Genomic DNA, 17,543 nt, shown 5'->3' on the forward strand with positions numbered 1-17,543 from the left:
TGAATGACTTTATAAAAACAAGAAAACAAACAAACCCATAAATAAAATCAAAGTTTTTGAGCGGACTACTCCGGATTTAAATCTGATTTGCTAAATAAGTCATTCATGCTAGAAAACCCTCCAATGTGACTGAATTTAAACAACTCTGCTAAAAAATAGTGGACCAAAATTCCTCCACAGTGGGAAGGATCCATTGCCAGTTTTTGCTGCTAAGGGTTGCACAACCAATTATTAGGGTTTTTTCTTTTTTAAATATATAATTTTTTGCCTTTTAACTGGCTTTATTGGATAGAAACAGCAAACATCGACAGGAAAGTGGAGGGAAAGAGAGAGGGAAAGACATGCGGCAAAGGGGAACAGGTCGGACTTGAACCTGGGCCGGCCACTTTCAGCCATGCGGCATATGGTCGCCTGCTCATCTGACTGAGCTAAACTGGCGCCCAACCCGTTGTTAGAGGACTACCGTATTTATGGGACCATAAGGCGCACTGTCGACAAACGGGTCTGTGTTCATACATAAGGCGCACCGCATTATAAAGCGCATTTAACTAAACAAATCAGTCAGAAAAGTCAAACTTTACTCAACTCATTCCGCTTGCTTCCTCCACTTCCATACCATTAATTCATTAATGTTGAATTCTCTGGTAGCTGCTCTATAAACGCTGGAACAACAGTATATGTTATTCCAGTGTTTTTCTAATTTTTGCTATGTAACTTTGCACTGTCCACTTTCTGCTGTAACAAATTTCCCACGTGTGAGACTAATAAAGGTTATCTTATCTTACATTAATGACTAACCTCATATTGTGGCTGGACTATCTCAGTTGTTCTCTCCTACTGAAGTTTGGTCCGTTTACAGCACTTTTCCAGGCGATTGCATTTGTCAAAAAAAGTGGAAAAAGGTTAGCGTTCATTCTCCAGGTTCAGTTTTATGCTTTGGTATGCTAACATAGCGGTGTCGCTAGCGATCACTAGCACAGCATTATATACCATCTAGCCCAACTTCAGTAATCCTACAAACATCACTATTGTGTAGCTTTCTCTCTACATTCATGTTGGAAGTGATAGCAGAGCTGTACGTTTTATTTTTTTCCAGAAATCTCTCAGTCAGAACATGATATACCATGTTAAGGTAACTAGCAAAACCAACGAGCTAACTATCTACTAACTTCCTGCTAACTTCTAACTCCGTTTAATTTAATAAATTCTGTTTTCATGGATGCCTGGATGTTTAACTTAATTGATACACCTGGTAAAGCAGCAACACTGATCATTTTATTAAAGATGAAAGAATTTACACAGTGTTTGTTTGGGACCTGACATGGATGGAGTTTTGGACCCAGATTACTATGAGCCGCAAGGCTCCTGACTACGGTAGCCATAACGCTCAGACAATTCATCAAGCGGTGCAGCTTCGTAGCTTAGCAAAGTCCTACTAAAACATTTTTTGACAGATTTTTGAGCGCCGTGTACCACATAAAATCCGCTCGAGGTCAGTGTAGCAATGGGAATTGCATTTACCTGTGTGTTCCGCCCGGAGTCTTGAGAGTGTAACACCGGAAGGTGAGAAGCAGAGACTCCGGGTGGAACACACAGGTAAATGCAATTCCCATTGCTACAGTCAGTAAACACAGCCAGAATTCATAGATAAGGCGCACCAGATTATAAGACGCACTGCCGATTTTTGAGAAAATTAAAGGATGTTAAGTGCGCCTTATAGTGCGGAAAATACGGTATTCATTTTTCCACATAGGGCCCGGTAGGTTTGGATAACTTTTTCAGTAAAATCATCATCTAAAACGGTGTTTTGTTTTTTGTACGAGGGCTGTCTAATATCAAAATTTGTTCAACAATCTGAAACTTGTGACAAACATGCAAAAAAAAACCAACAAAGAAGTCAAGAAAGGAGCAAATACTTTTATTTCACTGTGCTGAGTCTTTCACTTCAGTTTGCAGAAGGCTAATTCATTCACAGTCATTGGCATGCTTGGATAGCTTGTCAGGGTTATGTTGTGATGGATTAGAAGTTTGTCTTTGGGTGTGTCGTCTCAGTGTCTGCCACTTGCTTATTTTCCAAGCAGCACAGGTACTCTGAAATATAGAGCACAGAAGTTAATATACCAAATAACCTGGACTAGTGTATTAAAGGGATATGTTTAATTTGTTTGAATACAAAGTTAATTAGCTTTCTATAGTTCTGCTTCAGACTGCTGTTAAATTACTGCTTCGTTCTGTGATTCTTGGGTTGCTTTTGTGCACTAGTGATGTAATAGATTATTTGTATACTTCAGATTCTTTCTGTTTCACTGATAAAGAATCTGCCAAAGCCTTCTTTTAGTTTCATCTGTTTAAGCCATTTACATTTTCACTTTTGCTATGGTGGAAATCTGTTTCCCTTCTCTTAGACCACACACTTTGAGCTTTTTTCACTGTTTTGGGGGTGACAGAAAATATGCATTAAAAATATGTTATGTTAATTTTAATTTTTAACCATGTCAATTGATTGGTTGATGATTAGTTTCTCTTTTTTCCATTTTCAGAGCAAAATACCACAAGTTAAAATATGGAACAGAGCTAAACCAAGGAGAAATGAAGATGCCAAGTTTTGAATCAGGTATGATGTCATACTCCCCTCCACTAATCTCTCATTGTACACATGCTTTATATTCAGTGTGGCCTTTTGTAGACTGCATATAAAAGATGTAGGTTCTTAGCCCCTGGGCAGCATGGTGGTGCAACGATTAGCACTGTCGCCTCACAGCAAGAAACTCCTGCGTTCAAATCAGTCACCTGGCCAGGGTCTTTGTGTTTGGAGTTTTCATGCTGTATCTGCATGGGTTCTCGCTGGGTACTCGGGCTTCTTCCCACAGTTTAAAGACATGCAGTTAGTGGGGTTTTGTAATAAACCGGAAACACATGAGCATTAAACACTGTGATGTAAATCCCTCATCATACGCAGTTCTTTAAAATGTTAATTGTTAATTGGAATTGGATAAGCACAAGAAGATGGATTGATTGATGGACTCCTGACCTTTCTTCTTAGACTTGAACTAACTCACAGCTTTAAATACAACTGATGAAAGCCATCTCTGTTTTGTGTCCAGCAGGCAGTGCTGTATAAATCACTGTTTCTGTTTTTGTCCTTAGACACCAAAGATTCAGAGGTCTCTGCTGTTCATGCCAACAGTCAGCTCACCTGGAAACAAGGAAGACAGCTGCTCAGACAGTAAGAACATTTGAGCACTTGTATTTGCAGTGGAAGCAAAATGCTGAAATAATTTTTTGAATTAATTTGTTAACAAAAATCAGTATTTGACCAAATGATGTGTAGTTTACAGTGTGCACGTGTTTGTTTGGCGGTCAGGTACCTACAGGAAGTCGGATACACAGACACCATCCTGGACGTTCGTACTCAGAGGGTTCGCTCTCTGCTTGGCCTGTCGGGCTCAGAGCAGAATGGATCTGTGGAGAACAAGAACCTGCAGCACCTGATCAATGGGACCGAGCGCCGCAAGGACAAAAGGTACAGACACACGCACAGCTGTTCACATGCAGTACTAGCCAGTACTTTACTGATTTCAGCTTTTGTGAAAACCGCTCCAGTAACAAAAAACATAAAACAGCAAAACAAACACAAATTGGTAGTTCCTTTGTAACAAACTGCTTACTTGCCTATCTATAATAAGTTAATTCAGCATCAAGCTTCATTTCTTTGCTCTCAAGGCTTGATTTTGTTTCATGCCCCACTGTAAAACATGGATTCTCACTGTCCACTGTTGTGTTTACCATCTCAACATGAGCAGCACCACATCCCCTTCCTCTCATGCTGGTCAGTGTGTCTGTGTTTATATTATTCTAGCTACATCTGAATCTAACATTTGCCTTAAGTTATTATAACCATGACCTAGCCTTTGCCTAAGATAGTGGGCCCGAACCCAAACCTAACCTAATATCGCTTTCACATGAAAAGGAGCCAAGTCTCCCCAGTGTGACATCTCCCACCACACTGACAGTGCAAGCACAAACACAACCCAGCAGACAACTTAAGTGTAACAACATTGGTGTTTATATCCAGGAGTCCAGGTGATGTTCTGGAGACTTTTAACTTTCTGGAAAACACAGAAGACAGCGATGAAGACGATGATGAGGAGGGGGACCTGATGGATGACATCACCACTGACAAACATCACAGAGCCAAGAAACATAAGACCAAGGTAAACAGAGAGCAGGCAGCCCCTTTTAAATCACCACTGTTGTTCTTTTCCCCTGTACCTCCTTCCTTTACTCTGCCATCCTTCAACACCTCTTCCTTAATTCTTAACTTGTGTTTTGTTTTTTGTTTTTTTTCTCTCTTTCCTCTCCTGCTATTTCAGGTGGGAAACGAGGGCTTAGCGTCAGAGGATGATGCCGACACAGAGGAGGCTCTAAAGGAGTTTGACTTCTTGGTGACGGCTGAGGATGGAGAAGGGGCGGGTGAGGCTCGGAGCTCCGGAGACGGGACAGAGTGGGGTAAGAGATGTACATGAATCCCACTGATTGTAAATATATGAAGGCTGTGTCCTTTGCTCTGTCTGTTGAATGATATTCACCTTAAATAAACAAATGCAAATTGTAAATTATTGATGATTATTTTTCCAATTAATGAATTGTGTGGCTGTAAAATCATTATGACAACAGCTAATGAATATAATCTTGTAATAGAGAGGTACAGTGTGTTTATTAAAGCCTCTCACTCTTCAGCGGAGCCTCTACCATTTCCTACTGGCGGGGGGAAGTCCTTCTTACTTGGGGGGTCAGATGATGTGTTGGAGAGCGTGCTGGGACTGGGTGACCTTGCCGACCTCACAGTCACCAACGATGAAACAGACTATGGCTATGATGTAAGGAAAAAAAAAAAATAAGCTGCAGTTTAAAACTCAAACATTCTTTAGAAATTGCCCTAACATTGACATCTTCTTTTCCTCAGCTGCCGTCCAGTAAGGAGTCTTCGTTCAGGAAGACATGGAACCCCAAGTACACGCTAAGGAGCCACTTCGATGGTGTCCGAGCACTGGACTTTCACCCCGTTGAGCCCTGCCTGGTCACCGTGTCCGAGGATCACACCCTTAAACTGTGGAACCTCACCAAGACTGTCCCTGCCAAAAAGTAGAGTAACACCAGATGTACACATAAACCTCCAAGCAGAACTACCAGAATAATCAAAAGACTCTGGCATAAATTACACCAAAATATATAGTCTGAGGAGCTTGGAAAGAAAAGCTTCTTCAGTTCTGAACTGAAGAAGCTTCTCGGATGAGAGGTGAAACGTTTTCAAAGAAACCTAAAGAAGTCCAGACTCTTTTCTTTTCAAGCTCCTTAGACTGCAATGACCTGGATGACTTTGTTTATGTAAAATAAGACATTGCCTTTACTTAAATAGCCAGCACCTGAACACCTTAGTCTTTGCTGCTGTGATCCCAATGGGACCTTCTCTAGTTACAGCATGATTATGCTTGTTTCTCTTAGCTGAACAGTTCTTGCCATGACTGGGATTACTGCAATAGTTAAATAAGGCTGTTTGCTCTATACCAGCATTACATTAACACAACCTAAGTGATGGTCTTGTATTGAAGAAAGAATTTCCAGTGATTAACTTGTTGCAACGGTTGCTTCTGGAAACCATTTGCAGTGAAGACCTCAGAGCTGGTTGAAATACTGGCAACATTGCAAAGCTGTGATCAAAGCAAAAATCATTTTCTAAAGGGTATCCTAAATTTTAAAAAAAGAAAGAAGAAAAAGTTCAGTCGGTTGAGAAAAGAACGCTCAGCATGGACAGTATTTCCTCATCACATAGAAAAGCTTTTATTCACTCTGCTTCAGAGGAAAATCCTCTCCTTACAAACCTGGCAGATCCTTTCAGTATTAGCATCTCATTTTCTCCTCATCACTGCGTTTCCATGGCACTATTCTGATCAAACTCACACCACAAGCTTCTGATGTGTCAGTGTCTTACAAATAATCCCTTTAAATAATACCCCTCAGGACTTACTGTCGTACAGTGAAAAACAGTCACTGCTGCCTGTAACAGAGTTGAAGAAGAGTCTGTTTGATGATGAAGTAACAATCTGCTTGTTTATTTCACTGTTGTTGTTGTTTGTTTTTTCCAGAAGTGCCTCTTTCGATGTGGAACCGATCTACACATTCAGAGCCCATGTGTATGTATCCAAACACACACAGTGTGTCTAAGGCTCTATTTGACTTGATGGTTGAGGTTCCATGGTGTTTTTAACTTTTTCAAGTTACATCAGATTTCTTCACGTTTTAAGTGACACAAGTAATATTTAAAAAAAGTGAGTTGGTTTTTTTTTTTTGTTTTTTGTTTTTTTTAAAGGTAATTTCAGACCTGTGGTGAACTGCTGTTGGCAGGAAGACAGAAATGATGCTTTTTAGTGGCAGCAGCTATGAATAAATGAGCATTAGAAGTGATTAAGACTGACAGGCACCCTGTAGCTACAGCATGAGAATAATCTCAGCAGCAGGAAATATGTCTGAGAAAATGTAAGTCAAACACCAGGAAAAAATTGTTATAAAGTAACAGAAAAGTGTTTAAAAAAATCTGGAAAATTTAATGGACCAAATTGCCAGATAATAGTAGAATTAAAAATAACTAAAATGCAAATAAAACACTAAATCAAAATAAAAACTGTATTAAAATATGTCTGAAAAGTTGTTTTTTTTTTTTATATATTTAAAAAAAAAAAGAATTTGATTAAAATATCAGAAAATGTCTTTAACAAACTAAAAACTATCAGTATCATGTTTGGACAAACTAGATTTATAGAACATTTTTGGTATATTATAGTTATAAAGGTCTTTTCACTGCTCATGTCTAAACTTGCTAGATGTTGATCTCACTCACACTCTTTGTGAGTGTAAGTGAGAGATCTCAGTAACCAGCAGGATTAAATGACTGTCGAGGTTACGTGTTTGCACTTGACATCATCCGTAAATATATGTATTTTATCAAACCTCTGGTGATGATGCTCTTTTCTGTCTTCAGTGGACCAGTGTTGTCATTGGCGATGACCTCCAGTGGTGAACAGTGTTTTAGTGGTGGTCTTGACGCAACCATCCAGTGGTGGAACATCCCCAGCTCAAATGTTGATCCCTACGACACTTATGGTACACACTATTTCACTAAGTGAAAGGGAAAAGGTTTAAGTAGTAGTGAGCCCTGCTATAGTTTCGAGTGGCGCTAACAAAAAGAGGAGAGGCCAAGCTGAAGATGGCAGAGACGGCTCAGGTTGGGCAGATATGAAAAGTTAGAGCGACAAGGCTGAGATGTTTGGGCATGCACAGAGGAGAGGCAGCGGATATATTGGACAAAAGACGTTGAAAATGAAGCTGCTAGGCAGGAGGAAATGGGACCACAGAGAAGATTCATGCTGAGTGTGGACATGCAGAGGGCTGGTGTAGCAGAAGGGTATACTAATAATGGGGAGATGATCCACTGTGGCGACTTGTTATGGTAACAGCCAAAAGAAAAACAAGTAAACCGGTTGTCTCCTTTCATAATGATCTCCTTGTTTTTTCAAAAATATAGATTTCTTAGATTACCTCACATGGCTCTGCTATCCCCAAAAAATTTCTTTTTCTTTTTTTGTTTTATTCTTTTCAGTTCCCAAGTTTGAATGTTTTTCTTTTAGGTCTGCTCCTATTAAGGCTGCTTTCCTCATGTCTTTACTTTCTGAACAAAATGCTGGATTTTAAAAAGATGTCTTTACTTGGGGAAAAATACAATTTTTCGGGAACATTTTATTTCACAAAACCTTACAAAGACACCAAAAATGTCTTCCCTTTGTTAAAGTTTTCTCTTTCAATTGGGAATATTTGTCAGTTAGATGAATGTACAGTTATAAAAACAGAAGGCCCCTCTCATTTCTTATCTCTCTTCCAATCAGATCCAAGCGTCCTGGCAGGTTCCTGGTTAGGACACACGGACGCTGTGTGGGGATTGGCATACAGCGGTATCAAAAACCGCCTCCTGTCCTGCTCGGCCGACGGAACAGTGAAGCTGTGGAACCCAACAGAGAAAAACCCCTGCATTAGCACTTTCAATACAAACCATGGTAAGAAGAAGAAAAAGGGTGCGCTTCTTTGCAGGAGGGAGTTTGAACAGACTTGCTGATGTTTACATCTGTCAACAGAGCATGGGATCCCCACATCAGTGGACTTCAATGGTTGTGACCCTGCTCACATGGTGGCATCCTTTAATAGCGGAGACGTGGTTGTGTATGACCTGGAAACTTCCCAGCAAGCACTTGTGCTCAAAGGACAGGGAGATGGCAGTAAGAGCACAAACAACCATGAACAGATATGAGGTGTGTGATGGGTTTTTGAGGACAGTAAACAGTGTTATCCCTTTCTCTCCCTCCTCAGCTCTGTCGGGGTCAAATCATATAAATAAGGTGGTGAGTCATCCCACGCTTCCAGTAACCATCACTGCTCATGAAGATCGACACATCAAATTCTTTGATAACAAGTCAGGTCAGTCTGCAGCTACTCCCCAGCTGTGTCCATCACTCCAAAGATGGTGAGCCTGATTGGTGAGATCAGGTTTCACAGCTCCCACTTCACAGACACTGTGTACAGAGTGACTCAGAATTATTTTGACTTGAGAAAAACGAGTCCTTCTGGAAGTGCTTAGGTGTGCCTTGTGTCCTCTATGCAGGTAAAGTGATTCATGCCATGGTGGCTCATCTGGATGCAGTGACCAGCCTGGCCGTGGATCCCAACGGCATCTACCTGATGTCTGGCAGTAAGTCTCATAAAAGTCTTCCTGGAGCTCAGAATAAAGCATTGAATTTAATTTAGCTTTTTTAAAATTAAATTCTGAAAGTTATTACAGTTCTTCATGCGTGCTGTAGATGGTGACTAGTGAAGATTGAAAGGTTATCTATTAGGGCTGAGTATCGTCACTGATTTCTAGAATCGATTCAATTCCGATTCACAAGGTCCCGAATCGATTCGATTCGTTTTATTAGAGACACAGCTAAGGGTTTTGCAATTTTGCATAATTTTAAAAAGTTTTAATTTGTTCAGTAGCATACTGAACAGCAGAAATTAGGTTTTCTTTTCCAAAGTAAGTAAAAGGAAAAAAGAAACAGCGGCCGACAGCGCTGTAAACAACGGCAGTGGGTGATAAGCAAGCAAATAATGCAGAAAACAGATTTTTAGATGGGAAACTATTCCTGAGAGAGGGAGAGCTGTGCAGGAAGTGTGATTTTTATCTTGGTGGAAGCAAAACAGTAAGTAGGAGGGAATTCATGACGATGTCTATGTGAAGCGTAGTTTGGATCATTTTGCTGCGGGTTCAGTCAGAGATAAAACCTGCAGCTTCAGAATCTAGCGCAAAAAGGACATAAACACAAAGCGCGAAACACCAGAATCGGTGAGCTGTCGGCTTTCAGCCCCGACCGTGTTCGTGCCGTCGGGTGAGAAAGGCGACATCTCACTGATTCTGATGCGTCGGCGGGTCCGCTCTTTGCGTTTACGTCTTTGTGCAGAACCCGTGCTCCTGCTCTCATTTACTGTTTTAGCTGTTTGGTGGTTGTTGAAATTTTGTGAGGTTTAACCTGAGATTCTGGCATTTTGGGCAAAATAAATTTATATTTAAAAATCGATTCAGGATTTTAATGAACCGATATCACGTTATCCAAGCTAGAATTGATTTTAATCGATAAATCGATAATCAAAACCCATCCTATTATCTATGTAAGTTAGTTCAACTTTGCTTTGTACCATTACATGACTGAGTATTCTCTTTAGTCTATTTACTTGTACAGCACATCGCATTGATTATCATGTGTGCTCAACTAGGACACTTGCCTCACAACGGCTTTGTTCACAGCTTTAAGTCAAATGACCTGCAGTGCTATATGTTAGACCCCGTCTGCGTATATACCCCTGTCACCACAGTTATTCCTCAATCCTTATGCTCCTCACCTCACCACGAACACTTCATTTGGCAAGCTGGCTTTTCCATGTGAGGAGATTTTTGACTAAGACCCAAGGGCATGCATTTTGTCATGAGCTCTTTCACTCGGGTCACGTTAGTAGAGAAAGTCCTGGGAGGTGCTGCTCTTACACGGCACAATCCTCTTCTCAGAGTCCTTTGACCCAGTTTTAGAGTCGTCAGACCAGTATGCTGCCAGTCCTGCTGCGCTGGCTAGCCAAAACAAAACACCTGTTTCCTCTGTTTCACCGTATAACTAAGAAGCTCTCCTCTGACAGCTGAGAAGCCATTTATGTTTTGTGAGGTTTTCTGATGACGGTAAAAAAAAAAAAACTTCTTTTTTTTTTTTTTTCTTCTTCTCAGGACTAACCACTGCATGTATCAATCCGAAATCTACTCATTTCACTGTGTCTGGCTATAGACAGGATCTGGAAAAAGCTGATTTAGTTAACCACCACCTATAGATCCATTACTGACAGTTTGTTTGGCCCTGTCTCACAATCTAAACACAGGTGCCCCCACAGCTCTTCCATCCAAGATTTTCCACATTTCATTTAGACACATTAATCAGGCTTAGTGACAGAGCTCATGGTGCAGGCATTGCTCATCTATGTTTGGATCACTGGTTCCCCAGACAACCCACTGGTGCCTCTCCATATTGAGGTCAGATGTCTTTGGCCCAAGTTCTGTTCAGGTTGTCAGCCCCAAAAGGTGATGCACTTTCCTATCACAGTCTGATAGGCACACCCCCACAAAAACACTTTTGGTGTCTCAGGTTGTAACATTCAGTTTGACATCAGCCGTTCACACTGATTTCCATCCACTGTTTCACTCTGTGTACTTTGACCAAATGTATTAACGAACTGTCAGCTCAATGTGAGGAGTGGTCACATCTTAGCCTATTTGGACAATTGGGGTTTGATAGCAGGATCCAAAGAGCAGGCTGTGATGCGGGTTTCACTGGTCCTGTCACACATTCAAGTACTCAGTTTCTCTGACCTTTCAAAAAATGCCTGCTAACCACAAGTCAGCAGGTCTCTTGTCTTGGGCTGGAAATATGCTCAGTTTCCAGCTGTGGATGTTTGTCAGGGCACAGAATAGCTGCACTCAGTTTCACTTGGGGCACAGACTGCATTTCCACATAATATTGCAATTTTATGTCATGGTGATGGCATGATGGTTGTAGAGCCTGACTGATGTAGTATTTTTCAGACCAATATTTGGTGATTTTTTTAAAATAGGCAATATATATTGGCCAATAAAGCTTTATCTTCTAGACACACAAAATATGAATGGATTTCCCTAAAAATTGTTAGGTGTAATCATTTGAGTCCTTACCAAGATTGTATGAAAATGAAATTTAAAAATAGTTTTGTTTTATTGACACGAGAAGTCTTGGATTACTTGCTCTGCCCAACTGCAACTTCCCTGTTGGGAAACGGCAACCAGCTGATCCGAGCATACTGCAGTCTGGTGGACAAACTATCCAATGGCAACCCTCTTAACATGGTTGAACGGTCTTTTTTTTTTTTTGTCTCTCCTTCCTTATTTATTTTTCAGTTATCAGCAGAACAATTAAAATTATTTGGCAATACTAAGAAATCGCCTTACCAATATATTGGCGTGTTCAACAATATTTAATCAAGGTTTTAAGGATGACAGCATGTCAGTGGTGAATTCAGTTTCTGCCTAGCTGCTCCTTGCATGTTAGCTTTTTATCCTTTGAGAGAGCCCGGCTACAGTGCATGTAAACATTTATACCATTATTATTACAGACAGTGTGTGGCATAACACTAAACATTGGTTCAGTTCATTGTGGGTTGTTGACATTTCTTTATGGGCTTAATTTATTCTTTTAGAATCTTTTTCACTTCAGAACGCTGGACTTTAAACTGTTTAGAAGTCTCCTTATAACCCTTCCCAAACTGAAGGGCAGAAAGAATTTCTTCTCCAATATCATCTTTTTAAAAGCTTCAAACTGCCAAGAACTTCTCCTGTTGCACAGGTTCTCATACTCACTGATAATTACTTAAGTGCATCTGAGTAGCAGAATCTGGTTGCCACTTACTCTCTTGATTCCTAATGGCGTAGTAGGTTTGGAAGCACTAAGGTTCACATAGTTTTTCTCACTCTCTTAATTTTTTGATACTTAAAATGTTAGAAATGAGAGATGATATGCTTTGTGCTTATATGGCTATGTATGCATTGTAGCTTGTTCCTGTCCTTTGCTAGACCAGTGTTTCCCAACCACTGTGCCGCGGCACATAGGTGTGCCGTGAAAGATTATCTGGTTCCACCTGATTAGTACTCTAAATGACTGGTGTGAGTAACGGGCAGAACAATTACATTCTATTGTAATCTCTTGTAAACGCTACAAGAGATGAACAAAATCAACTTTTGGAGAATTACATTCTCTTCCACTAGAGGGCAGTAAAACTACCTACTCTAATTAAATAGAATGCCAACTGCCAGTAAAACAGAAGACGAAGAAGAAATGACATAACCGTCATGCTGTGAATGAGACAATGCAGTGCGTAATAGCAATAGATAAATATTTGAAAAGAACAAGTAGTCAATCTGACCTGGGCCCTGGAGAAAATTCTGACCCAGATGAAGGCCCTAACATGAGTAGTGGTCAGAAAGCAAAAAAGGTACACTGGGGACAAACCAAACCAATTCCACTCTGCCTGATGCACGGGGGAAAATTATCAATGTGCTTTTTGTGACATTTTTGGTTTGATGGTGTGCTGTGTGATTTTTTTCTAATGTGAAATATGTGCCGTGGCTCCAAAGGGTTGGGAGACACTGTGCAGACAAATCTGGCAGTAGTTAATTTGAAACATTACAGAGCAAGCTAATTTTACAGCTATTTAAGCACAGAGAGCTAGAGATTAATTAGCTGACCTCTTTCACTCACTTTCTATGTACATAAGATAGTTTGCAGTTAGTCCAGGTAGCAGCTAAGATAGATTAGGCTCAGCGCAGGGTCAGTTTTGATCACAGGAACTAAGCACATGTGCCTTCGTAAGTCTCCTGCTTCTGCTCATGTTATGGCAGTTAAGGCAACTGTATGACAAAACTGTCAGTGCATTCAAGATTTTAATATAACATTAATCGTTTGTTTCTATCACTTCTCAAGTCAAAAGAAATGGAAATGAGTTTGGTTTGTGCAATTAAATTACTTTGTAACAACATTGACATAATGGCTTACATTTTTTTCTTCTCCTCAGGTCACGACTGCTCTCTGCGTCTGTGGAACCTAGACAGTAAAACGTGTGTTCAAGAGATCACAGCTCATCGTAAGAAGAGCGAGGAGGCCATCTACGACGTGGCCTTCCACCCCTCCAAGGCCTACATTGCCTCCGCTGGAGCCGACGCCCTTGCCAGAGTCTACGTATAGACGAGGAAGAGAAGATTTAAACAACAGAAAAAAGAAAACAAAAAAGAGGAGATGACCTCGAGGTGAGGGATACAGAGACAGACAAAGAGAGAGAGGGGCTAGTCTGTACACAAACAGGATTCAGGTCTGTTCAGGTCTCTGAACACAGAATATATATTAATATGAAAGACTGGAGAATCTCCAACGGACAACTGAACAAACACACACAGGTTTCTTACACAAATTTTTAAGTTAAGAGGTGGAGTGGTGTGATCTCCCTACAGCTAAGAGACAGCAGAAACGCGTTTAATGATCAACTTGGAGCGGCTTGCCTGAAACCCATCTGGCCCCTCACAAATCCCTAAGGTAGCTTTGACACTACATGCCTGTCCCTATTCACTAACACTACTGTGACTCCTGATCCCAGACAGAAGAGCTGGAGCTGAGGGCAGACGTAAAGGAAAAATCCCCCCAAAATTAGACCTGGTCAGAGCTGGCCAAGGAAAGCAGCCTGACATCTAGATGAGTTAACCCATCGCTCTTTTATTTCTTACTGTTGTCATTTAGCATCGTAATACGGCGGTCAAATGTAGCACATTAAACTGTGGAATCGTAGCACTACAGTCTACATGTTGTGGGGACATTTTTGCACCTTTCCCCTGTTTCTCTTTCTGTCCCACTGGACTCAATGCTGAGTCAATGCTAAATGTTCAGGCATGTCTGAGTGGAGACAGTTACAACTCGAAAAATGGCCCTCGTGAGAAGTTGCCTGGAATCTGTATTGAATTCACCCCCATTTGGCTAATTTTTCTCCAATAACTCTAAAGAACTCTACTTTCAAGGCAGTTCAGAGCAGGCTTGCAGTCCCGAACAGTTATAATTGGCTGCCAGTGTTTTCTCTATGTTTGTTATACATTATAAAAGCTCTATTACTCCCCAGGTGTTGAAGCTTCAGTGGCATATGAAACCAAATCTAAGCACAACTGTAGTGCATTAAGCAGTCTGCTCTCCCAGTCTGACACTTCACATGAGGTGATACAGCTAGAAATGTCCAAGAGTGGAGCATTCTAATGAGTCTCCAAAGTCTGCACTTTCTCCTACTGTAATCCATTTAGTAGAGCTAACCACTAGTTGAACTAGCAAAAATATAGAGTAGCAAAGAATTCGAGTTGAGTACAGTTTTGTACTGGCTCTCGCCTGCCTCAGGAGAGAGCATATGTAAAACATCCTCTCATTACACTGATCTCCTGTCCAGACAAAACAGTCTGAAGAAACAATTTTGACATTTTCATGGCTGTGCTAAGCTCTGGTAAAACAGGAAAAACTTAAACACCAGTGTCTTTGTTGTGCTTTGTACACACTGCTTCTTCACAGTGTTTACGTGGAGAAGAGCGTCTCTGTTCAGATCTTTTTTGTGTGTGTCACACAGCTACCTGCACAGAAACAAAAAATTGAACTATGTCATAGACTATCATCAATCTTTAAATGCCGAAACACTGAAAAGTAGCAGCTATTTAAGTTGATTTTAGACGTTTGGCCTGTTCAAAATGATTTCCAAGTTGCAAAAATACCTAGTAATCAAGTGTTTTGTGTGTAGTCTAATTCATATGTGCATGAGTTTAAAGTGCATTTTAATTAGCTGCTCAAAAAACATTTGCCAATTTATAATCATACAACATCTAAGCTGTTCCACTGGTGGACATTATTCGAGATGCCCGTGTCCCAACACAGGAAGCTGTAAGCTGTTCTATGTATCATCCATAGTATGATCAGAATAGGGGTACTTGTGTCCATGGAAACACTCCTCCTGTCACAACAATTTCAGCATCTGTTTAGTGACAGTGAAATCATATTAGCCACATTAAACCCTGCTTTAAGACTGCCTGAGGAACTGTACTAAAGAGAAAGCCCGGAGGTTAATCAGATGTTGGAGTCACATCCGAGGGGGATTTTTCCTTTAAACCTTCAGAAACGTCAACCTGAGAACAGAACATGTGATGTTTGAACTTGTTTTTTTCTCTCTTTCACTTTTTAATAATTAAATCTGAACTAAAACTTCTGCAAAGCAAGTTTTACAGTTTGTAAATGGGGAAAAATTAAGAAGAAATATGTTTTGAGCAAACAGAATGGATTTAATATCAGATTTTGTTTTTGCCTCTGAGAATGTTTTGGTGAGAATGGAAGTTTGGTTAATACTCACCGACCTCAGCCTCCTGCTGGGCCTATCAGAGCCCCACGTTTAACAGTGTAACAAGCGGAGGATTCAGCATTACTGTAGTTACATATTTTTGTTTGTGTAAAACAAATCTAGTTTTTATAGTCCTTTTTAATTCTTTTTAAAAATCCACAATATAGTTACTGCCACAATGGATGACCCATCAACCAAAAACCTCACCTCAGTCTGATATGTCAGGACGTCTGGCTTCAGTTTTGGGCCCTGATCTCAGATCATGTAAACACAGGAACTGCTGCTGCTGAGTGTTGAGACAGCTGAGGAGAGGGTCAGCTGTATCTGTTAGTGTCTGTCCTGATGTTAAATATCAACCTTTAATATACATTTGTCCATTCGAGCTAATGTCTAACATGGCACACATTCCAGTGTGAAACAGCAGCTTATCACAGTGATAAGGTGTTTGCTCCAGAGGGTAGAGCATGCAAGTCCAATATCATCAACTGAAAGACTCCAAGCACAAGATACATTTTAATTACTCCACAGTGAAACCCTTGCGTCTTTTACACAACAGCCTTGGCATGTTAACTATTAGCTTTGTCTTATGCTAGAATTAGTTTTAAAAAGTTACATTTTTAAAAGACTTATTTGGCATAAGAAAGTTACATTTATATGCCAACTTAATGCTGGTGTAAGACAGAACTAATTATGTCCTGTAAAGAAATGTACAAACAAAATTAATTTGCATAGAAAATGTAATCCAAGCATACAAATGCAGACCTATGAATAAATGCAAGGTGCCGAATGCTTACTAAGTCATTCTGTTCATTCTAATTTACACTGCAGTATCTAGTCTTTGTCACTGCAGCCGATAAAATCACTGGGGGAAAAAAAGCCTGACCAACTCCTTCCTAGGCCAGTCTTATATGACCTTGTTTATGTAGACTGGATAAAATGACGTGAGGTCATAGCAAAAAGGTTTTACAGGTGAGAACTTCTTGAACTACAAATACACAACTTGCTGAAATGATGCCTTTTCCTCACAGTCAATATATTTGGCATCTAATTAGCTCTGTTTGTTTGTTTTTTAAGAAATGAAGTTTTAAAATGTTGTGTACACTGTACACATGAGCAGTTTGTTATAGTATAATACAGCTGCCATAAAGATCATTTTGATATGGCTGTAATTTTTTTTTTGTTATCATCTGAAGGGAGGTCATGGGTATAAACTACAAAATCTCATCAGGTTGAGAGGTGTTTCTAATATTCTGACCCATCAAAAGTAGTTTTTTTAAATTATATTTTCTGTACACTCACTTGTGTCAGAGTTCCACATTTTATATGTTGAACCCACAGAACTGACTCATTTGTATACGTGTACACACTCTTACACATGCAAGTATGCATTTTTGACACTATCACTAAGTGGAATATTCTGATATTTGTGAAGACAGATCTTACAGCAAGGCAGCTGTACTAAACACCATCCGTGTTTAGGTACCTATAATAAAGTGGTCACTGTGGGGGGTTCTTTTGCTTTGTTTTGTTTTTTAAAATTTGTTGATTAGTAATAAGCAAATTTAATTTATGTAAAAACAAGTTTTGTCCTCAAACAGGGCAAAGAATAGTTTGATGTACACAGATTTGAACGCAGGGCTGCTCCAGTTAAAGGCCAACTTCCAATAACAAACCGGCAAATAATTGGTTTAATGAGCTGGGAAATGGTACCTGAATGCAGCACGAGCTCAGTTCGAGTGTGAACAGGTGAAGTTACAGCTTTGTTTGGTTCAGGCTGAGACTTCTGCTCCTCCGCCTCCATCATATCGCTTCAATCTTTGAAAAGCTGCTGTCTCACTGGCTGGCCCACAGGGGGAAGTCTAATTTGTTGTTCTGGTTTGTTACGATCCACAGTTTTATTATTATATAATTTTTTTCTTTTATTTTCACCAATGCTACAGTTTACTGTGTAACTCTCGTTTGTGTAATGCATGATTAATACA

General features: G+C 40.2%; 1 protein-coding gene across 2 annotated transcripts in view; it reads left to right on the top strand.

Annotated features, from left to right (window-relative positions):
• Positions 1-13,996, top strand: part of strn3 (striatin, calmodulin binding protein 3) — a 29,683-nt gene extending 15,687 nt beyond the window's left edge. The window contains exons 3-16 of one of the 2 annotated variants that reach the window (XM_026191828.2): positions 2,541-2,614; positions 3,148-3,226; positions 3,365-3,523; positions 4,076-4,214; positions 4,374-4,509; positions 4,741-4,880; positions 4,967-5,145; positions 6,147-6,194; positions 7,040-7,161; positions 7,941-8,108; positions 8,187-8,327; positions 8,419-8,526; positions 8,711-8,797; positions 13,225-13,996. In XM_026191828.2, coding sequence (XP_026047613.1) covers positions 2,541-2,614; positions 3,148-3,226; positions 3,365-3,523; positions 4,076-4,214; positions 4,374-4,509; positions 4,741-4,880; positions 4,967-5,145; positions 6,147-6,194; positions 7,040-7,161; positions 7,941-8,108; positions 8,187-8,327; positions 8,419-8,526; positions 8,711-8,797; positions 13,225-13,394 — 1,750 coding nt within the window. In that variant the 3' untranslated portion in view covers positions 13,395-13,996. Of the gene's footprint in view, positions 1-2,540; positions 2,615-3,147; positions 3,227-3,364; positions 3,524-4,075; positions 4,510-4,740; positions 4,881-4,966; positions 5,146-6,146; positions 6,195-7,039; positions 7,162-7,940; positions 8,109-8,186; positions 8,328-8,418; positions 8,527-8,710; positions 8,798-13,224 lie in introns of both variants that reach the window. The other variant, XM_080293770.1, reaches the window with a different exon arrangement.
• Positions 13,997-17,543: the final 3,547 nt, after the last annotated feature.

The sequence above is a fragment of the Astatotilapia calliptera genome, chromosome 19, assembly GCF_964374335.1.
Source record: "Astatotilapia calliptera chromosome 19, fAstCal68.1, whole genome shotgun sequence".
NCBI classification, from domain to species: Eukaryota; Metazoa; Chordata; class Actinopteri; order Cichliformes; family Cichlidae; genus Astatotilapia; species Astatotilapia calliptera.